This window comes from Panthera uncia, chromosome B1 (assembly GCF_023721935.1).
Source record: "Panthera uncia isolate 11264 chromosome B1, Puncia_PCG_1.0, whole genome shotgun sequence".
Lineage (NCBI taxonomy): Eukaryota > Metazoa > Chordata > Mammalia > Carnivora > Felidae > Panthera > Panthera uncia.
In genome coordinates this window covers 197,433,130-197,456,744 of record NC_064811.1, presented here as the reverse complement: position 1 = coordinate 197,456,744, position 23,615 = coordinate 197,433,130, and the positions used below count along the sequence as shown (strand labels likewise).

Here is a 23,615-nt window from a genome sequence, read left to right as displayed (position 1 = left end):
AAGAAAGAAAGAAAGAAAGAAAGAAAGAAAGAAAGAAAGAAAGAAAGAAAGAGAAATCAACTTAAAAATATTGCGAAAAATCAATCATGCATTTTCAAACTATGTTTCATGATCCCCTGTTCAACCAGTTTACGGACATCTTAAATGGGCACATAAGGAGACATGATCTCTTAAAGGAAGAAAGTAATTCGAACTACATGATGATATTATGAATACTTTCCAGGAAAAAAAACTCCTGTGCCTCTTAACCTGCGCTCACTCTTTGCACACACCAGAAGCACCGAGAGCCCGGTGCTGTTCAGAAACGAAACGTGGCTTTCACGGTTTGAACGGCTTCCCAAAGTGCTTCATTTTTAGGAAGGACTTTATACGCGCAGAGAACCTGGCCCCGTGTTATATTTAGATACAGTGGTAGCCACTTGGGTCCTCCTGGGTGCAATGAGGAGACCATTCCAGGCACTGAGACAATTTTCGAACTGGTCCCATCTCGTCCTCAAAGAGCTAACCCAGTTTCCAGTGTCCGGCTGTGCCATCAGCGAGCAGCTTATGTGAGCCTCGGACTCAGTCCGTGACTTTCAGACGAAGAATTCCGTGGAAGCCTGGGTCATTATTATCCCCACACTCTGCATCAGAGGACGCTGACGGACAGCGGGGGTGGTGGGGGGGGGGGTGGTGAGCGCAGGCTGTCCTGGCACAACAACTGAAGAGGCTGAAAGCACAGGGCTGTGCCCTGCTTATCTCTAAATCACGCAACATCCTCCTAGAGCAGCTGGAGGACAATGACATAAGCCTGGCGCGGCGACCCCTGCTCTTCCATCAGAAGGAACCCAAGACGCTTGTCCTGACACACAGTAGACCGGAATGGAGCCACAGGCTGTGCATTTGGGGTCCGATGGCACGGCTTCCTCGCTGACTTTTCCAGAACGTGCTCTGAACACGCTGTGGTTTCTCACTTACCCAAGTTTAGATTCAAGAGGTTTGGATAAGCATGAAATAAATCTCATTTGAAAAATCTGTGCTACAGTCTCCAGACCTTCCTTCTTTAGCAACAGCTAGGACTGATGACGGTGCACATCTCAACAGCTGGCGGACTGCACACCACAATGGTTGTTTTCCTTTATTTGGCAACCTGATGCGCTTTGCGTAAGAATGACACCAGCATGAAATTTACTTATTTGTTTACTTACTTATCATTTTTTAATGTAACTTTTTGACTTTTATTTCGTTTTTATTTATTTTTTTTAGAGTTTGGTGCACCTGGGTGGCTCAGTCGGTCGAGCCACCGACTTCGGCTCAGGTCATGATCTCACGGGCCGTGGGTTCAAGCTCCGCATCAGGCTCTGTGCTGACAGTTCAGAGCCTAGAGCCTGGAGCCTGATTTGGGTTCTGTGTCTCCCTCTCTCTCTGCCTCTCCCCTGCTCTTGCTTTGTCTCTGTCTCTGTCTCTCTCTCACTCAAAAATAAGTAAACAATAATTTTTTAAAAAAAAATTTTAATGGTTATTTTTGAGTGAGTGAGTGAGTGAGTGAGAGAGAGAGAGAGAGAGAGAGAGAGAGACCATAAGTGGGGGAGGGGCAGAGAGAGAGAGAGAGAGACAGAGACAGAGAGAGACAGAATCCAAAGCAGGCTCCAGGCTCTGATATGTCAGCACAGAGCCCAACACGGGGCTTAAACCCACAATTGTGAGATCATGACCTGAGCCAAAGTCGGAGGCTTATCAGACTGAGCCATCCAGGCGCCCCCGTTATTTTGGACCTTTAAGTTTGTATGTATGAACACATCCTTTACTAGTATGTCACCCACTGCTCGGGGCTAATCTCTACAACTAATCTCTAAAGAATAGTGTAAAAATCACCGATGTCTGAAAATATCAGAAATATTGGTTCTTATAAATGAAATTTAGCAAAATATCACGGTTCCATAGAATTTAAAAGACAAGATTGAGAAAAATTACATGGCTCTCTCTCTCTGTTCAGGCAACTGAAAACACAGCACTAGTAACTTGTGCCAAACCAGGATATAAAGCCACAATTTTTCCTGAATGATTTAAATTTGCTGTGATGCCAGGAATCAGGCAGTGCTTTGCTCTTCCCCCTCTCAATACCAGAAAGCATAAAAATTAATAAAGAACCATATTTAATTTACTGAATGCTATAGAGTTAATTTTTTCACAATGATTAAGTTTATATGCAAGGATCCATTCTCCAGTATAATGGATACACAAGACAGAATTTTAATCTTCTTCTGAAAGATTATCCTACTGGAGATTCTTATCTTACTAGACTTAATAAAATGAACAATAATTTAAAATACAAATAATACCAAGTGATAACGCAACTCCCACTAAACGTATTTCCTATATATATTATTGGTTAGCAGAAAATTAGTGGGAACAAACAGAAAAAATATAACAATGTTCATCCATCTTGAGACATTATAATATCCTGAATAGTAACACCCAAACTCTTTCAGTCAAGAAGAAGGTCATTGTTAAGAGAAAGCTTAATATTGCCCAGACATTAAGCTTAAAACATTAAACAAATATCCTTCCTTACATTTGAAAACATCTATCTTTTTGAAAACATTTGAAATCATGAAACTGATTTCATCTTGGAGACAAAAGGAGATATGTTTTCTCATGGAGAATTCACGTAGTATGATTGTTGTGTTAGATTATCAAATTTACTATCAAACAGCCACCTCCGACCGCATTCCGGTGACAGAACACTCACAGGGAATCACTCTGTCACACACCCCAGTGACAGCTCTGTAGCTTAAAGCGTCACTAGGCCACGACACTGCATTCTTGGGCTGTTCCAGAAGGCATCGAAGGGACCAAAGAGGCTTCCATTTGTAATTAAACCCCAGGCCGAATTTATTTCAGCTACAGATCCCACACCTGGAGTTGGACTCAGGGCCCAGCAACTGCGAGCACTGGGAATGATCATCTGGAGCTTGGCACTCCCCTACGCAAGGCGGCCGAGTGAACTCAGCTCTGGCCTCAGAGGGTAAAATTCAAGAGGAACAAATACACCCAGCAAATGCCGGTTTCTCTTTAAGTGAACCCCTTTGGGGGATCCAACCAAGAACTGTCCTACTCCTCCTTGTCATCATCCGTTTAAGTAAAACCTTTGGACGTGCATGGGTCAGTAGGCCCAAGTTAAGGAAAAGTTTGTTCTTACCTATCAAACGTTATTTTGATAGAGTGTCCGGGCTTGGCTTCGATGACCCATTCACAGTTCAGAGAATCTTTATAATAGCCTGGCCATCCGGGAGGCAGAATGAGTCCACTGGAAGCTGTCAGGTGTCCACCACACGGGGCTGAAAGACAGTTCAGGATGTCGGCAGGTCAGATTAAACACACGGGGACACCACAGCCACACCTGTGACGGCAGGAATGTGCTTCTGTCTTCGAGGACTTAATGTTGTCAAGGATTCGAGCTAAAGGCATCCCCAGATAAACGAAGATTACTGAAAGCAGAGCAGGTACATCCCACACCTGGGCGTCTATCATCAACTCACAGCAAAGGTCCTTCTACCTAAAAACGTCCAGGTGGAAGTAGGGGATAAATTTGTCACATCTGATTCTCACGACAGATCCATGAAATGCACACCATCGACATCCGTATCTTGTACGTATTTGTACTTCCACAAACATCTGTTGATTAGCAAACAAAAATAGTTCACATCTGAAACAGAATTACCCCGTGGGGTGTGTGTGCACGTGTGCGTGCGTGTGCATATGTGCACGTGTGCACCTGAGTGTGGGCGTGAGTACATGCGTGTGTGTGCGTGTGTGCGTGTGTGCGTGCAGACAGATACTATAGTTTAATGATGTGTGTGTGCTTATTCAGCTAGGGTGCGCTTGTTTCATTAAAATGACTTTCCACACACAGCAAACTAAATTATTAGTGAATGTTAGGAAAACAAAATTTTCAAATTCGAGAAACGTAGGATTGATCTACATCAGTCCTTTTGTGTGATCCATAATTATCAAGAAGAAAAGGAGTCTCAGGAAGGCATGTGCTTGGTGTTCTGGAAAACGGATTTTGCATTTCTGTATAATCTATAGGAATTTTTAAATAATAATATATACTTAACATGTTTCTGCCCAGTCACATATTTTTTTCAGATTTTTCTTCTCAAAGTTCTTTGCCATATTTGTAATCAAATCTGTCAATCTACAGATATCAAAGGAAACATAAAAATGTCCCCAGTTAAAAAAAATCATTTTTGAAAAAAAATATATATTGTATCAAAAAATAGCCATGTGCATTAAAATGCTTAAAAATTATATACAATTTCACCCAGGTGTTGATGGTGGAGAAAAACATCTGACAGAGAAATCTATAAAAGTAATCATGGTGGCTTCACTTATAATGGAATAACAAACGAAAAAAAATAAACATGACAAGATTATGACTACATATCGGAACGTCACAAACACATTTGAGATAATGTTTTCAAATCTTGTTAATGTAAGTAAATCTCTGCAATGAAAATATTACATTTTGCAAATCAAGATATAAAATTATACATGTATCATAATCTAATAAAAATTTTTAATGTAATAAAAAATTTGTTTAAAGAAGAGGAAAAATTTAATTAAAAAATTGTTTAAAGAAGAGAAAAGATTTCAAAAATATGTTAATGGCAGGTAACACTGGTGACTGCTGTGGGGATCATGTTTTTCTTGGTATAGTTTTCTTTCAAAATAAGGTGTGAGATGTGTGCATTTTTTGTATAGTTAGAAGTTAATAACAAGAAATCAGTCATTTTTATGAACTTGAGTTGTTAAAGAAAATCGTCATTATGTAATCATAATTTTAAAAACAACCTATCTTTACCAATTAACATTAGGATTTTGTTCTAGTTAAGTCCTTAACTTCATATTTTTAGCCTGTATTCCTATGCTTCCTGACATGTTACAGCAAATACTTTTTAGAAAAGATAAAGGCAAAATTAAACAATTTTACTTCTTTCATGTGTAATTATCCAAAGATACTATATAAGAAAGACATGCAGCGATTATAGATCTTTTTAAAAGTTTGATACGTGAGATCTTTTTAAATCTGTGTGGTGAATTATTTTACATCTATAAGGCTTATTTCCCACCTAAATGCAAAACTGTATGTTTCCTTCACTTTACTGAAGTTCTAAAAAAAAAAAAAACTGAGTTGTTGGGGCACCTGGGTGGCTCAGTCAGTTAAGCATCTGACTTCGGCTCAGGTCATGATCTTGCGGTTCATGAGTTTGAGCCCCACGTCGGGCTCTGTGCTGACAGCTCAGAGCCTGGAGCCTGCTTTGGATTCTGTGTCTCCCTCTCCCTCTCTGCCCCTCCGCCACTTGTGCTCTGTCTGTCTCTCTGTCTCAAAATAAACATTTAAAAAAATAAATAAAACTTTGAGTTGTTGTATTTCTTGGAAGGAAGGTGCTCACACTGTCACACGTTGCCAGTATTTCATTAATATATTGTCTTTTACATATCACTTTACATTTACAGTATATGTTAGAAGAATTTGTATCACTTTACCCTGATGAAACAGATATTTTGATCTGTATATTGTAGGTCAACAAAATTAAATAGGTAATTGTTAAATGATAAAGTCAAGTTTGCCGTATTAGCCGACTCTGATTACGACATACTAGGCCACCAACCCCACAGTTATATTAGCTGTGACAAGAGAGATCTATTTCTCACACAGGCCACCTGTCTAGGGGATCCTTTCTTGAACGAGCTAAGGCACCGAGGTCTTGCAGGGGGCAATCAAAGGCTCAGGGTCACTCACTGTGTACGTCACTTCCACTCACTCCTAACTGGCCAGGACCTGCTACGGGTTTCACCAAACCCCACTGAGGCCAAGAAAACCAACCGATTTGGCGGAGATTCTGTTTATCTGGTGAACAACACTAATGACTTTCGTATTCACAGAGGTGATAACAGAAAAGCAAATATGTGAACGAGGTCTTCAGAATGCACATTCTTCTCTATTACTGAGTGTTTGTGCCCTTCGTGACGGCATTATGTTTTTCTATCTGGCTGGGGTACATTCCGTGAATGCTGGCTCTACGAGATATTATGTGGGAGTCAGTGCATATTTTACAGCAGCTGTGATAGTGTTCCCAACACAAAACTTCTATGAACTTGGAAGACAGACACCTTCCTTCTGCACCTCTCTGGTGCTCGTGTCTTTTTCAACGTCCAACCTTTAAACTTTTTTTCAAACCTGTTTTTATGGTATTTTGTTTATTTACATTTTTCACTTTTTGGGGGGTCACTTCGGATAATTTATACTTTGCTAGGGAATCACCAATTTCATTGAATGTTAAAATTTGTTGCCATAGAGTTGATGATGTATTCTTGTACACTTATTTTCCCCCAAAATTAGCTTGTGTTTTTAAATTTTTTAAAATGTTTATTTATTTTTGAGAGAAAGAGAGACAATGTGTACAAGCAGGGGAGGGGCAAAGAGAGAGAGGGAGTCAGAGGATCTATGCTAACGGCACAGAGCCCAATGCAGGGCTTGGACTCATGAACTGTAAGATCATGACGTGAGCTCACGTCATGCTCACCTGACTAAGCCTCCCAGGCACCCAGGTTTTGTTTTCAATGACAGTGAACTGTACTGAAATATATGGGCAGGTTAGAGGCAGAACAAATAAACAGATAAATCTTTCATCCAGACGACAAACAATTTATACCCATGATTTGTTGGTACCCAGCAAACTCTGCCAGAATAAATAAACATAATTCTTAAAGAAATTGCTCTATTGGGAGGCTTTCACTCTTTATGTAGAGTTATTGTTGGTAACAATAAATTATTTTATTATTATGTCAAATTATTATTTTTGTAATCATGGTTATTTTTCTTCTATTTTGCTAAAATACCTATAATTGTCTTTTCTCCTAATTTTCTTATCAGAATCATAGAAGGTTTGTCTATTTTATTGATGTTAACAAAGACTAACTTTTGCATTATTCTAACATTTGATTTTTATTGATATGATATTCTAAATCATTACTTTTTTTCTAACTTGTTAATTTTAGCAATCAATTTCTTCACTTTTTGTCTTTTTGTTCAACCCTGGGGCATTTGCCTCCTAGCACAGGCTCCCTGTCTCACATTATCTTAATAGAGAGGGTTCCCTCTGACAGGGTTTCTGGGTATCATATGCCTTAAGACTTGAGGCTTTCCCACACAATTTCTCTAAAGTATTTGCCTGTGGTTCTATTCGTGTAATATGCTTACATTGTAATATCAGTGTATGTGGCCTGGTCTTAGAGTAATTTGTAAGGTTCACGTTATAATCAATTATATAATTGATTATAAAAAGTAATCCTTGAGAAAAACAATAAATGTGTATATTGTCAAAGGAACATCATGTTCCTTCTGAGTCTTTTCAAATATGTTTGTGTTACTAAATCCTTTTTGCTTTTTTTATTTAAAAAAATATTTTAATGCTTTATTAATTCTGTGGGAAAGAGAGAGACAGAGCATGAGTGGGGGAGAGGCAGAGAGAGGGAGGCACAGAATCTGAAGCAGGCTCCGGGCTCCAAGCTGTCAGCACAGAGCCTGACATGGGGCTCAAACTCACAAGCTGTGAGATCATGACGTGAGCTGAAGTCAGATGCTTAACCTACTGAGCCACCAGGCGCCCCTGTGTTACTAAATCCTTTATTTTCCATTTGATTTTTTTGCAACTAGATCCACTCAATTCTGAAGTAGCATTTCTATTTCTCTTCAGCAAGGACATTGATTGGGGGTATTTTGTGAGTTAGATTATCAGAGTATCTATGCACACTCCCTGAGAGTCACCAGAACTCAGGAATTGGGTCTCTCAGTACAAGTAAATTAAAAAAAAAAGAAAAATATCTTTCACCATCAACCAGTCCTTTAAGAGTTTTCTGTGTTAACAACCCACAGCTGAGTCTGCAGGTCTCTTCCAAATAACAAAAGAATGGTCCATTCACATTTAACGTGATACTTTCTCCTTTGTCGGACTTTATTTGAAACACCATCTGCCACTTTCTTCCTCCGACTGTGCTGAGGAACACATTTGCCCTGCACCTTGTAACACATGTGCACACAGCCTTTTTCAGGTAAGCACTCCAAAGACAGTGAGAATCGTGGCCAGAAGACAACAGAGACTAGAGAGTACTGACTTAAAACCAAAACAAACAAAAAAACCCCTTCTTTCCAGGGCTCCTGGGTGGCTCAGTCTGTTGAGTGTCCAAGTCTTGATATCAGCTCAAGTCAGGATCCCAGGGTCATGGACTCGAGCTCTGAGTCAGTCTCTGAGTGTGAAACCTGCTTGGGACTCTCTCCCTCTCTCTCTGCCCCCCCCCCCCCACCATGTGTTCTCACTCTCTCTCTCTCTCTCTCTCAAAAATAAACACTACAAAATTTTTTTTTAAAAAGCTATACCCTTAGAAGACGTGATAAAAATAGGTAAGAATGAACATCCTACTACTGTGCTCTCACCCTATAATTTACCAGTTTTCCACCCCCAGCGGTGCTCAGCCTCACCAGCCTGCTTGAGCACTTTATGAAAGTATGAACGTGAGGACGTGTTTCTGGAGCTTTCACCGAATCCTGATCCTTAGATTAACAACACTAACTTGGCCTGGGGCTGAGGGATGAGGTTGTGAGACAGAAGCCACTGCCCCACCGCGGTCAGCCCGCTGGGCAGTTCATCTTTCGCAGGACATTCCGCTTCTGCTTACACTACCTGCATGCTAACGTTAGGCCGATCATTCTAGACAGGAGAAAAAGGTCCTTAACCTACGAGGGAAGACAGATCAGGTTCACAACTGTCGGCTGTATTTGACACACAGGATTTTTTGAATTTGCTTATTGTAAAATAAACACCTAGAGATCGATGGTAACTGAAAAACTAAAAAATAAACAGTGGAAAAATTCACCTGTAACTGTGATCAACATTTTGTTGTATACTCTCTTTTTAGGCTTTTAAAAACTATTATTATCACGACATACGCAAATATTCATATGTTCTTCACAGTGGAGTATTATAACACAAGTGGTCGTATCATCTGGTCGTTCCCACGAGGAACACCACATGATGAACATCTTCGACGGTACAATCTGTGTTAACGATGCACGCATCCCGGTGTGTATGAGCGGTATACGCATATCCACGGTATGAGCGTGTGATGATTTATCTGATTCTCTGTTGTTTAAAGTTGAATTATTTGCACGTTTGGTTGTTATATTTAATACTGCAAAGAGCATTCTTGAAAAAAAAATCTTTCCAGAGTTGTTTGAGTATGTCCTTACAATTTTGATCCAGAAATACAACTTATATAGCTCAAAAAGTAAAATGAAAACGTATAACCATTCGTATAAATTTGAACCATGATGCCATAATCTTGTCCCCTCAATAGCATGGCCAGAAACTGCCAGCTATTCCCAACCTTATGAACAATACATCTTATTAACATTTTCAAATTTTACCTTTGTTTTAAAATCTGTATTTGTTGCCCATTTGAAAAGGCTACATAATATATGACTGCGACTGTGTGACATTCTAGAAAAGGCAGCATTATAGAAACAGTAACAAGATCAGTGGTTGGCAGGGGCTGGGAGTTGGGGGAGGGGTGAGGGGGCGGGACACAGGATTTTTAGTGTAGGGAGACCACCCTCACGGCACTAAAATGATGGATACGTGTCATCACACATTCGTCCAAACCCAGAGAATGTGCCCCACCAACAGCGACCGTGATGTAACCATGGACTCTGGGTCACGGTGACGTGTCACTGTGGGGTCATCGGTTGTAACACATGAACCACCTGGTGGGGATGCTGATCACTGGGAAAGCTGTGCATTTGTGGGGTGGGAGGTATATGGGAAATACCCACAGCTTCCACTCAATTCTGCTGTGAACCTAAAAGTTCTCTTTAAAAGAAGTCTACTTAAAATGTATTTCCTGATATTTACCAGAGGTAAGTTTTTTTAAAACAGCTTTTCTTATCTTAGCTCGTTTTGTATGGGCCATTCTGATGGGGTGTGAGTACATATTCTGAGTACTTTTTACCTGACCAAACACTGGAGGTGCTATCCTCCCCATTTCCGACCCCCTCTAGTTTTCCTTCCTGGTTCACCAGAGTAGAAATGTCAAGAAGAAAAGTAGTTGTGCGGTATTTGCATCAGCTGCACGAAGAGCCACAAAACAACATGGCTCCTGAAACCCGTGCTGTTGTCACAGGCTGAATTATGCCCGCCCCCACCCCCAGTTTATATTTGGGATTTTTAATTCCAGCACCTGAGGATGTGACCTTATTTGGAAACAGGGTCCTTGCAGACATAATCAGCTAGGGTGGCTTATTAGCATGGCGCTCATCCAATGTGACTGGTGTCACCAGAAAGAGGACACATTTGGCAACGTAGGAGCTCTCCATGGAGAAAGCTGGGGTGATGCTTCTGGCAGCCAAGGAACTCTGGAGACACCAGCAGCCCCCCCAAACTGGGACAGAACTGGAACGGATTCTCCCTCAGAGCTGAGGAGGAACCAGCCCTACTGACAGTGCCCTCGGACTTTCGGCCTCCAGGACCCTGAGACACCAGATGTCTATTTGTTAAGCCACCAGATGTGCGGTCCTCTGTGACATCAGCCCGGGGAAACCAACCCAGCTGTGCGTCCGCTTGTTGGTTAGGTTAGGTCACCGTTTCAAAGGAAAATAACTGGCGAACGAGAGCAGACCCGTACCTTCGCAGCGGGGGACTGTGGAGCTCCAGACCACATTTCCATCCTGCAGGGTGCAGGTGATAGACTCCGACCCCTGGGTTTTGACAAAGCCATCGTCACAGTGGAAAGAAACTGAACTCCCAAGTAGAAATCTGTCCCCAAAACGTCGCCCATTTATGGGAATCCCAGGATCATGGCACTCATTCTGACCAAATGCTAAAAAGGAAAAAAAAAAAATTCTATAATTATATAATTAAAATACTAGACTATTAAGTAGGTATATTTAAAAAGGAAGAAACAAGCTTACTAATAAAGTGATTTATTGTCCTGAATTTCAGTTAAACACTTACAGATAGATAAATGCATTAAGCAGACAGGATAGTGATATCTAGTAAGACAGAAACAATGAAGACATGGATAAATATATACAACTATTGTCTACACTACATTGCACAGTTTGAAAGCACTTTGTGCATGCACTAAGAAAAACAAGAAATATGGCAGGTGCTAGAAATGATTTTGGTTCAGACACATCTGGGTTAGAATCCTGGCTCTTGTGTTTTTTATCTGCCCTCTGGCAGATATTCTGATGATCTGATGAGATATCTTAATTCATAGATAAGGAATGTCCAGTCTACATCCCAGAGTTTCTGTAATATTAAATGAAATAATTACTGGCAAATCCTAAGCACAGAGCCTAAGAGAAGTAGGCAGCCAGTAAATTATGATTTATAACTCATATTTAACATTGTTACCTTACTTTATTCACTTAACAACGCATTTAAGTAGATGTTCTTAAATACAATCTGGTTTGCAAATGAGGGCCTTGCGACAAAAAAAAGAAAGAAAAAAGGTGTCTAACCAAAATTCACTAAGTATATCAAGTATTGGTGTTCTAATCCATGGCTCCTGACCCCAAATGGCTCAATCCGTTTACTACAGTAGTTTTTGTGTGGAGGATGATGCATGGGTGGGTGGGAGGGTGGATGGATGGATGGATGGATGAACGCACGGATGGAAAGAAGGAAGGAAGAGAGGGAAGTTCAGTCCTGTCACTATGCTACGTATCACTGTAAAGCCTCTGAAGAGTCGGCCTGGACACATGTGGTCAGGGGGCCCGGACACGTGGGGGTGGGGCGGGTGGCAGCAGGCTTACTGGTGTAAGTGATGTTGAACCCCCTGCCGGTGGTGGAGTGGTCAGACTGAAATTCCAAGCGGACGATGTGCCCGCTGCTGGCCAGCTGGGAGGGCACCTCGTGGCCCGAGAAAGTGCCGAGGACTGTTAGGTCAGAAATCCCATCGTCTTTGATCGCCAGGAAGTCAAACTGAGGCTCCACGTCAAAATCGTTGAAAATGAGGTGGATCCTGCTCCCGGGTTCAGAGATGATCAACCAAACGCAGTTCATGTTGTTGCCGTATTCCTCCGGATAATTGGGGGACAGGATGATCCCCGACGACGCAGTGAAGTTGAAGAAACACGAGACTGGGAAGACACAAGTGTACTTTCAAACAGGTCTGCATAGATCCCAGTAAGGGGCACCTGCAGCTGGTTGCTGTGGACGCAGGGCTGGCAGCGTCCGACTGTTCAACTGGAAATTCTGAACCTGAACACTCCCACTTCCCCTGAGTCGGAAAGACAGGATCCCTTTGGACGCACCACCACCAGAGCCAAATGATCGGGCGGAGGCTTGACGCAGAGATCATCCTCCCCGACTTCACGGACACTTGGGACAAATATTAGAATTTCTAGTTAAAGCTTTCTGCCTTCAGAGGAGCAAACAGTCATATGAAAAGGCATGTCTGTGTCACAGGCACAATTTCCGAAAAATAGTATCTGTGCTATTTAGTCTTCTAGGACGACCTTTCTCTTTACATTTTATGTTTGCCTTTAAAGTGCAGTTTCTCAGGTTATTTATTGTTTATCAGTTACAGGTACCAGTTAATAAGTAACAACTCCGAGGAGCAGACCAATGGTTCGGGTGGATAATATAAAAATCTCTTGGGACATTTATCTCTTAAGGGTGTGTACCTGAAACCAGTTTACGTACGTGTATGCACACGTGCATGTATGTACACATGTGACTTTTTTGGAGGACACCTGTTGGATTTATTCCCACATTGTCCAGGCCAAGCTACATCTGGTTACCAAATAAATCTTGCTTTTAAACTGCCATGAAGTGCAAACGTTTGACTTACGAGGAGCAGGCAGTTCTTGGACCGAAACCCGAGCGAACACCAGCAGGGCTCACCAGCGATGTGTCCCTGGTGTGGCATTAGCAAAGTCATAAAGACGGGTGCTTGGGGAGGTCTCACTCGGGCCACCCGCGGGAGCCCTGGAGGGAGCCAAAGCTTTCTGCACGAAACGTTCTTTCTACAGAGAGCCCTGGGCTCCACATGCTCTGAAAGAGGTACCCACGTCACGGGTCGCTTTTACCTGAGTGAGGACAGCGAGGGAGTGGGCACTGGACAACGCCCCTGCCCCTTCTGGTCCCTGAGGCTCTCCCTAGAGATGCTGACAGCAGCCGTCTCTGTCCCCTGCCTGTGCCTGGCATGCAGCCCTCTCTGTCCCCTGCCCCGGCCCCTGCCCGGCCCCCCAGGGCACAGTACTCACACACACAGCTGGGCTTGTTCCCCGACCACTGGTTGTTCTGCTGGCACGTGATGACCCTCTCCCCCACCAGCTCGAAGGCCGCCTGGCACTCAAAAGTGAGGGTGTCCCCGTGCAGGAAGCTGCTGCCAGTCCGCTTCCCATAGGCGGGGACCCCAGGGTCCCCACATCCTCCCTTTTCGATTTCTGAAAATGGGAGAGAAAAACGAGCGGTCAAAAAACAAAACATGCGGTGAACATTTGTCAACAATTCAGAAAGTGAGCGAGTGGTTCCTTCTGCTGGTCTACACGTAGTTTTTGTCGAGAGTTTCCAAAGCATGCTCGTTTCATCAACATTTAATTATAAAAGCCTGGGGGTAAAAAGGTTACGTGAACTTGAGAGAAAGGTATTTAATGTACTGTCTCCTAAGGGAGACGGACAGTTACACAGATGCTGGTGATGCAAATGCTACAATTAATACATAGATGCCTCTTCCGGCCCACGCGCCTCCTGCACCCTGCCGTTAAAATGTAAACACCTATTATGTTTTCATCTGTCTGGTTTTTTTTTAATGTAAACAATACAAGATTGTTCATTCGCTACTGAATATTTAAGTCAATAAATGTATTTGAATATTCCTTCCCTCAATCTTAAGACTCGTTTATAAAACAAAGCGAATATATTAATGGTCTCTGGATGAAGAGAAAATGGGCAGAATCAAGCCCCTTTTCATGAAAACACAACTGTAATGAAATAGGGACACAAACACACCAGGAGTATGTATACATAGACTTCAACCGCACCTCCGTCTTAAGTGTTAACTGCACAGAATCTATTAAATAAAATAGGCTACTCACACAGAAATAGTTTTTGAGAGCAAACTATGTGTCAGGCCCTGTTCTAGGTACTGAGGTTACTGAGCAAACAAGACAGAATTCTCGCACTCATGGGGCTCACATTATATGGAGGGAAACCATGAAAGTTTCACATGTGTATGAGTTTCAGATCACGATAGGTGGGGTTTGAAGCAAAGTGGAGACGTTCAAAGGATTACACAATAATAGATGGGGGAGGAAAGAGAAGGTATAAATATCCTGAGGGAAGCCTGAAATCAGCCCTTCTAAGAAAGAGATACCAGCCCAGTGTAGCGGGCACCGATCGCTAGAAAGGAAGGGAGGGACCCCCCCGAGCAGCCTGTTGGGTTTTTGTGTGTTTTGCCCTGGGAAGAAGGTGTTGCAGGGTTTTAGGATGAGATAGGAGCTGAGTAGAATACAAGTGTAAACATTCTCTGAGCGCAGGGAGGGAGACAAGTGAATTTCAAGACGCATGGGATGGTTTCCACGCAGACATCCAAAATGCACCGATTGGGTCTGCCTTCTGAAATCTGTCATGGGCTTATTCTAATTTCTTGCACCGACCAAGCACAAACTCAAACTTAGGTTTTATTAGCAATCTAACTACTTTCTAATCCAGTTCACAATTTTGGAGGATGTCTGTAGAATGGCACAGGACTGGGTTGCTGGATGGTCTTGAGGATCGTGCCTACCGTATGTGGAACGTATACACACACCCAGTGACGAGAGGAGAAACTGTGCTTCTGAGAGTTCAGGCATACCAAAGCAGTGGAATCAGCCCGTACTATCATAATGGTGTCAAGACTTCCAGTATATGGGATACTGTCACACCTGTTTTCTTAAGCATAAGAGCAGGAAACAAAAACAGGTGTAGGGTCACAGGTCCAGGGTGCTCCGCTAACCTCCCGGGCTCTCCAGTAAAGAAGGTGACCCTTATAGTGACAGATCCACGGGAACAGAAGTGTTCCTGGGTGCAACGCAGGCCAAAGAAATCACCCAGAGAACCTGTTTTCTTAAGGACAGACCTTGGAGTTCAAGTCATGTGACTTGACTTGAACTGAGCCACGAGTGGGTTTACTTGAATTCAACACTCGGGATGCCTTGAACCAAGTTGTTTTGTTGTTTTTTTGTTTTTTGTTTTTGTTTTTTTTTTCCCGACATGAATCAAAGGCAGTTCACAGCAATGGTTTATAACAAAACCCAGCTTGCAGTTCGTGGGCCTTCAGTCGGGTAGGGGCTGAGCACCCCCTGGTCCTGGCAAAGGACACAGCCCTGAGGTCAGGAGTCAGGATGCCAGACTTGATTCTGGGCCTCCTGGCCTTTGAGTGGCCACCATGAGCAATTTAGTCTCTCAAAAGCCTCGTTTATACATCATCAGCGACCACTGCCTACCTCAAAGGACAGATGAGGGGGTTAAACGACATAATTCACACAACATACCGAGCATATAGGGCTCAAAGCGTTAGCCATTATACGATTGTGAGCAAACCTTGGACTCGCAGACGTCGGTTGTGCGTCTGCGGTTCCAAAATCTGCAGTTCCTTCTTACAAGGAAATAAACGATGGCACGTTGGGATAATGCTGTTTCCTACATTAACTGATTCCAAGAACTCCTGAGTGGGGTGCTAGGACACCGCACGGTGGTGGTTAGACCCGCGGTGTGGGCGCAGATGAAGGCCACTGTGCCCCTCCTGCTGGGATGAAGACAGTCCTGTGGTCATTCACTTCCACCAAAGATGCCGACCTTCGTGGGTCCAGACGCAAGGCCGCCGCGTGTCTGACGTGTCCTTACTAGGTGCTCCGTAGAGACCAGTGATTAGTGGCCAGACAGCGTGGTGTGGGGTCAGCAGGTGTGAGCGCAAGTAGGACTTTTTCTTCAGCCACGGGAGAAGTGTGGTCGTGGCCCGTGATTACACCAGTGTAGCTTCATCTGGAGGAGGTGCGAGGGGTCACTCTGCACGCGCGACCCCAACACACTGAGCCCGCTCTTGCCCCCAAATGAGCGTGACACAATCTGCACGGGGTTTTGAAATTCCCCTTGGAGGTCACACTGCCTTCCCTTGAGAATCTGCGCCTACTTCACATAGTTTTTGTGAAACTATGGAACAAATGGAAGATGAATAATCAGTGTTGACATTGATATAGCAACTGCAGGAAACCTGTTTCCATACGCAACGAAATGTAAGATGTCAAAGATGACCTTGAGAGGCTTTTGTGACAGTTTGTTATCAGTTGAAAGACTGAAGTCCCTACAGACCAAAAACAAAACGAAACAAAAACAAAAAACAAACAAACAAACAAACAAAAAAGCTGGTCAAAAGATCTCTTCCAAATTATCAATCTAGAAATGGAACTTGAGGAAATATTAGGTGTGATTATTTCTTTACTTCTCTGATATTGTTTATCGGTATCAGCCTTCTACTGGGGACTCTATGACATTCCTATTGATGTGTTTTCCTTCTTCTTCTTTTTTTTAATGTTTATTTATTTCTGAGACAGAGAGAGACAGAGCATGAGTGGGGGAGGGGCAGAGAGAGAGGGAGACACAGAATCGGAAGCAGGCTCCAGGCTCTGAGCTGTCAGCCCAGAGCCCGATGCGGGGCTCGAACTCATGAACCGCGAGATCGTGACCTGAGCCGAAGTCGGTCACTCAACCAACTGAGCCACCCAGGCGCCCCTGTTTTCCTTCTTCTTGACAAGAACCTTTAAAAGTACTACATCCTATTATTTCATTTTAATTTTTCCGTATTAAGTTTTCTGAATTTTATGATTTATTTTCGAAGGATATTTTAAAACTTCACCTAAAACAATTCTATTGACACTACATACTTAACATTCATCTCTAACGCGTTTTATTAGGTATATTAGACCTGTAAATGTTTACATAACAAATGAGTAATTGGGTTCATCATTTTCTCTTTTATCTTTGTTAATGTTTGTTTATTTTTGAGAGAGAAAGCGCGAAGGGGGGAGGGGCAGAGAGAGATGGGGATAGAGAATCTGAACTGGGTTCTGCGCTGTCAGCTCAGAGCCCGAAGAGGGGCTCCAACTCCCAAACCGTGAGGTCACGACCTGAGCCCAAGTTGGACGCTTACCCGACTGAGCCCCCAGGCGCCCCGCTATTTGCTCTTTTAATTTATCTGAGCGTTTTTGCTTTTACCAACATACGGGCATTAGATGGCATGGGAGCCAAACAGCAAGACTGACAGTGAGCCTGGCAGGGGGACTCTTGCTGTGGCAAGCCCGTGTGGTCTTTCTGGAGAGAATAAAACGTCTGCACAAACGGGATATCACTCTGGACCAGATACTGGAAAACAGAGCGGTGCCACCAGACGAGCACAGGTGACTTAGAGGTGAATTTCTGAGAACGGTCATGAGGAACACGGAGATGAACGCTACGAACTTGTCAGTCGTTGGACAGTTTCTGGTCTACAAAAGGCAACCCTGTTCAATGAAACGCAAGCCTCCTGACCCACGAGAGCACAGCTGCCCTCCGACACTTGCACGCGGTGCGGCGCACAGCTAACGGAGGCCTGGCTGATGACTCACCTTTGCATGTGCACCTGCATGGCCCCAGCACAGGGCACAGAAGCACAGGGGAACGAACGCTCGCTGCAGTCACAGCCCAGTTCCCCTGGGCTCCTTCACACAGCTGAGTACCCTGCCGCAGGGCCCCTTATCAAACCCTATCTACACGATATTTTTGACACGTCCGGGTGCCATGGTGTTGACTCTCACTTCTGTATCTTCTCTTCAACACTCCACGGAATGTCCTGTCCTCCTCAACCAGCCCACAGGCGTGCACCTGCGGGTACACCCACCAATCAGCTGCCTGTATGTCGTAAAGGGACCCAGCAGCATGCAGTCAGCGTGCATGCCCCCAATACAGTGCGCGTCTTCAACTTAAATTTCTGCCTTTCCGTGAAGGGCACTCACATTCAGGCCAGAGGCATACTGAACACTCCAGAATCTCTCGTGCCGCCGGGCCTCCTTCCGTTCTGGTGTCCCCCACCCCCATCTAAGACACATCCTCTTCTCCTTTTGTGGCGCCGCCCTCATTAAAGCCTCTTCAAATCCCCACAGCCCAGGTCTGGCTCCCTGTTCTAGAATTGCCAGATCCTTTTTTTTTGTAGACATTTTAGAACTAATCCAGTCAGGACTGATTTGAGTTGCGAACCTGTCTTTCTGTCCCATCACACTGCAAATTTTTCCAGAAAGATGACGAATCCATATCTTTCTCTGTATTTCCCAGTCATAAAATCAGTCCTGAAACAAAGTGGATGCTGGTATTGTTTTGTTCTTTTACGGACCTTCTGAGATGTCTGCCCAGGCTTCTAGCTATAAGACAGGCGGCTGACTTGTTTTGTTCCCTACAAAGAGCTACTAGGCTTTGCCCAATGTCTTAGTCTGTGGCTGATATCTTGGCGCACAGCACATGGGCTGTTCTGGCTGTAAGGTGTAAGAAACAAGAAAACACACCAAATCATGGATCTTGTGAAGACTGCAGCTCGGGGCACTCAGCAGAAAATAAACAAATAGTATGAAATATGTCAGACACTGATAAATGTTCTGAAAAGAGAGGACGGGGGGTAAGAGGGAACACAGACCACGGTGGTCTGTTTCGGGTGGAGGATCCAGGGACACTCTCTGCAAAGCACACATTCGAGCAGAGATGTGAAGGGAGGATGCGTCTGCGAGTGGAAGAGAGAAGAACCCTGCATGGACAGAAGACAGAACCAAAGCACGGGGCTGAGTGGGGAATCCACCAGGCAGGGCTGAGGAACAGCCAGACGCCAAGAGTGACTGTAGTCCGGTGATAAAGGGCCAGACGAGCAAAACACAAAAGCAACGAGCGGGTCAAGGACCAGGCGACACAGAACCTCTAGACCTTGACGGGGATACGGTCCTTTCATCATGCTTTCTTATAATCATGCTGTGAGAGCTACAGAAACCACAGGGAACGGCCAGTTGTTTCCTAATATATCGTGAAACATTTCATGCTGTAATAAATATTGGAGAGAAGGCACCTAAACGCCACCATACAATAAAATACAACTTAGAGGTATCCACTGTATGGATTTTTGCTTCTTTGTTGTCAACAACTCCAATCCTAAATTATCCTGAAGATGTTAACTTCTACCAACCCCTTTAGATACACTTGGTGGGTGACATGTGTTACAGGAAAGGGTGCCCCACTGAGAATGGAGGTCTAAGTCACACATCTTTTATCTCATGTATTAGTCTCTTTGGTACTCTTCCAAAATTACTAGTGGAGCACCTCTTACGTGCTAAGCTACTAGGGTGAAAAATAATTATCTTCCAGAAGTCTACAGTGCAATAATTTGAACAGACGGATGGATGACCACCATAACACTCCTGGCGAGGTATCTGTCATGGCAAAGATATCCTCAAGTTGGTACTGGGCATCATAGGTCTTTAAAATCAAAGCAAGCGGCTGAAAGGAAACCGTGTTCGCCACGAGTGCTCACCCCGTAGGTCATGGGAAAGAAAGGCTGCCTCAGAGCCACCGTAGAGATGCTGACTGTGCAGCTGGGCTGGGTCCGGAGCAATTCGGCCAAGGGCAGCACCCAGTGGAGCCGCCCACACTCCGTGTCCAGAGCCAGTGGCTGCCACCTTCCCCCGGGTGCTAAGGAGCTGTCGCTCAGGACGCATTCTACTTCCTTGCAATGTTAATGTCCACCCTCTTGACCAACACCAGCATTACTGGCCCTGTTTTCAGGATGTGACAGGTCCAAAAGGAAGGAAAAAGCCCTTCTACCTTCTTTTTCTTTTTTTACATTCTTTTCTTAATGTTTATTTTTGAGAGACACAGAGAGAGAGAGAGAGACAGCACGAGCAGGGGAGGGACAGAGAGAGAGGGAGACACAGAATCTGAAGCAGGCTCCAGGCTCCGAGCTGTCAGCACAGAGCCCCCACGCATGGGTCAAACCCATGGCTTTGAGATCATGACCTGAGCCCAAGTCAGGGCTTGTAACCGACTGAGCCACCCAGACGCCCCAAGCCCTTCAACTTTAGAACTTTAGGTAAAGCTGATCCTTACATCATTTGGCCCTGTATTATCATCACAGAATGCAATATCTGATAATTTTAAAGATGCGTCTGTATTACGATGTTTTTCCTGTTAACTAGAAGCTTCGAGATTGAGACATTATCAACTGCATTTTTAAAGAGTGAGGCAGTCTTAATTCTGGCAAAATTAAGCAGGCCCCTCTCTCGCCTTGGCCTCTGCATTCTGGTTTCTTAAAATCAGCAGTTCCCATACTTGCCCACACAGCAGCATCACGGGGAGCTCCGCCCCTCCCACTCACAAATTCTAGGGTTTCCCAACGAAGCATTTAGCTGCACTGCGAACACAGAGCCTGGGCAGAAGGAGGGACAGCTGCCAAGCAGGACAGGGCCTCCCTCAGGACTGGAGGCAGAAGGATGAGAGAGGCTGGAGTTTTCAAGACGACAAAACACGGGACCCCACTGGCACGCAGCACCTAGCAGGCGTCTGGACAGGGAACATGCAGAATTTCACCCCCTCCTCTCTCACCCAGCGGGCCCTTCCCTCGAGTGTGTCCGCACCAGAACGAAGGTATAGAAAATCAAAAAAAAAAAAAAAAAAAGACTGATTTAGACTGACCCCTGGTAATAAGCATTTCACAAACAAGCACACAGCGTGCGTGCTATCAAAGGGCAACTGGAATAGTTTCCCAAGAACGGCCCTTAATTTGGACTAAAGCCAAGATTGATGCAAAAAGAGAAACACCAAAGTGGATTTATTCTATATGCCTGCTTAAAAACAATCACATGGAAACGATTCAACGTGTGCGGTAAACGGGCCCGTAAGTCACACCAGCACGGACACAGCCAGGTCACCTCACACACCACAACGCTCTCTTTCTCACAGGCCAGATGACGACACTTAGTGTCACTAAACACTGTGAATCTCGTTTGACGAGGACTGCCCTCGGCTGTGAGGAACAAAACGCTTCAATGAACGCTAGCTTGAACTCGCGAGCATTTCCTTTTCCTCACGCACCCGGAGGCTGGAGGGCAGAGTGGCATATGGGTTAGGTCGGCGAGAGCCCACATGCTCTGCAGACGCCCGCCCCCTGGACTCACAGGCCAACATCGTGAGGGGTGCGGTCTCATGGCACAAAGTGGCTGCCACGTCTCAAGGCGGGAGGAGGTGGAGAGTCCAGGCTTCCCACAAGGGCGGCGAGCTGGGTTTTCTCTTTAAAAACCACAAACACATGCACAAAAAACACAAAAAAACAAAAATACCCCAAAACTTTCCAGAGGCTCTATGTGTTCACTTGTCTTTGTCCCCTGTAGCTCACCTGGGTCATTCCTACCTTGAAAGATCCAGGAAATGTCATGTTAGACTCCACAGTGTAGGGGAAAAAAAAAGTCAGGTGTTTGTTTTTTTTTTTAATAAATGATAATTTTCATAGATAATCCACAAAGTCTGCCACAGAATGTTAGCAAAATTAAAAATTGAATTCCTACCAAACATATCATCTCAGTGGGAACAAAATCACCTCCGAGACAGAAAATCCTTTCTAATATGTGTGGCTCTGTTCACCAGCGCAGTGCTTAACTATGCTGCTACCCTGTATTTAGTTTTCAGGGAAAAAAAAAAGTAGAAATAAGTTTTTAAAAATTCTTTTGGGAATAAGTTGGGAGTTAAATAACTAAGGCAAGTAAATATAAAAGTAAACGTGTTTTGAGACAAAGTGTGAATATGATCAAAATGATTTTCACATAGGTAGAAAAATAACAAATTACGTAAAAAGAAAAAATAAGAGTGCTTCAGGATATAATGAATCAAAACCATTTGGGATTTCTTTTTCTTTTCTTTTTTTAATTTTTTTATTTATTTTTGAGAGAGAGAGAGAGAGAGAGACAGAGACAGAGCAGGAATGGGGGAGGGGCAGAGAGAGAGGGAGACACAGAATCTAAAGCAGGCTACAGGCTCTGAGCTGTCAGCACAGAGCCCGACACGGGGCATGAACCCACAAACTGTGAGATCATGACCTGAGCCAAAGTTGTATACTTAATTGACTGAGCCACCCAGGTGCCATGGGGATTTCTTTTTCTTTCTTCATCCTGCCATAAAAATCGGGGGGTCCAAGGCTACTTTTGTTGGAGTAGATGGCAATTCACAGGTACTCTTTCACTGGCTAACTTCCAATTGATTTCTAATGTCATGGGCTTGAAAGCACATATGGATGGCTGTCCATATAGAAGAGAAAGAGGTGCATATTCAAGGGCCAAATAAAAAGAATTTTTAATTTTGGAAACTACGAAATAGGTTTAGTAAATTACTGGCCCTGTTATCAAGTTTTTTCCTAAGGAGATTAACTGTACCAAAATGAAAGGCACCGTTTCTTAGAACATTCCACAGGCTTCTAGTTAGCAGACATAGAATACAAAGTCACTAATTCTTCCAAGTATGTTTCACAGCCAGTTTTTCTCAGAGATAGGAAGTCACACTTGTTAGACATAAGTACCCTATACCCGCTGTCCTAGATAGATATTGGACATTACTTCCTTGACTACATATTGCTTATTAATTTTTACCATAGGTAATTTTTACTAAAGATAAGCATCCTATGTCTATTATATCTATTGAGATCAATGGCTTGTGCCCAGTTTGCAGAGATTATTTTGTGATTGAAATGGGCATTTAGCTATGAATAATCTAAATACCATCTAGGCCACTTTTTTTCAACTTTGCTCTACAATTAGGCACAACATTTGGGCACTTGATTATCCAATTATCTGTGCATTAGAGCAAATAGCAAATTGCTTCTGGAGAATCTTGGCACCGCCCACGGGTACTTTATTAGGTCATCTCTTCAGAGTTGGCACATCATCTGTTCAGGCATGTGTTCTTGTTAGACATTTCATCTTATAAGATAATGTCATCTTACCCAAGGATACGGCTCTGCCCTAAATTGGCAACACAGGATGTCAGCACAGCAGGTAATTATCAGGGAATACCATACTGAATTAACTGTTAATCAATAGTTATTCAGAGTTGTTATGGAATGAATTATATACACCCCCCACCCCCGCACAATTTATGGTGAAGCCCTAACCCTCAATGTGGCCATATTTGGAGGTGGAGCCTTTAGAGATGTAACTAAGGTCGATTCCCTAGGACTGGTGTCTTTCTTCTTTTTTTTTTAATTTTTTAATGTTTCTATTTATTTTTGAAACACAGAGAGACAGAGCATGAGCAGGGGAGGGGCAGAGAAAGAGGGAGACACAGAGTCAGAAGCAGGCTCCAGGCTCCGAGCTGTCAGCACAGAGCCTGATGTGGGGCTCAAACTCACGGACTGTGAGATCATGACCTGAGCCGAAGTCGGACACTTCATCGACTGTTTTGGAAACTACGAAGCAGGTGCCCCTGGACTGGTGTCTTTCTAAGAAGAGGAAGAGACACTAGGGCCAGGCA

General features: G+C 43.8%; 1 protein-coding gene across 1 annotated transcript in view; it reads right to left on the bottom strand.

Moving 5' to 3' along the window:
• Positions 1–23,615, bottom strand: part of CSMD1 (CUB and Sushi multiple domains 1) — a 1,037,384-nt gene that overhangs the window by 380,455 nt on the left and 633,314 nt on the right. Inside the window, exons 11-14 of the mRNA XM_049630105.1 lie at positions 13,316–13,498; positions 11,861–12,187; positions 10,726–10,920; positions 3,182–3,320 (exon numbers count right to left, since the gene is read on the bottom strand). Coding sequence (XP_049486062.1) covers positions 3,182–3,320; positions 10,726–10,920; positions 11,861–12,187; positions 13,316–13,498 — 844 coding nt within the window. The remainder of the gene's footprint in view (positions 1–3,181; positions 3,321–10,725; positions 10,921–11,860; positions 12,188–13,315; positions 13,499–23,615) is intronic.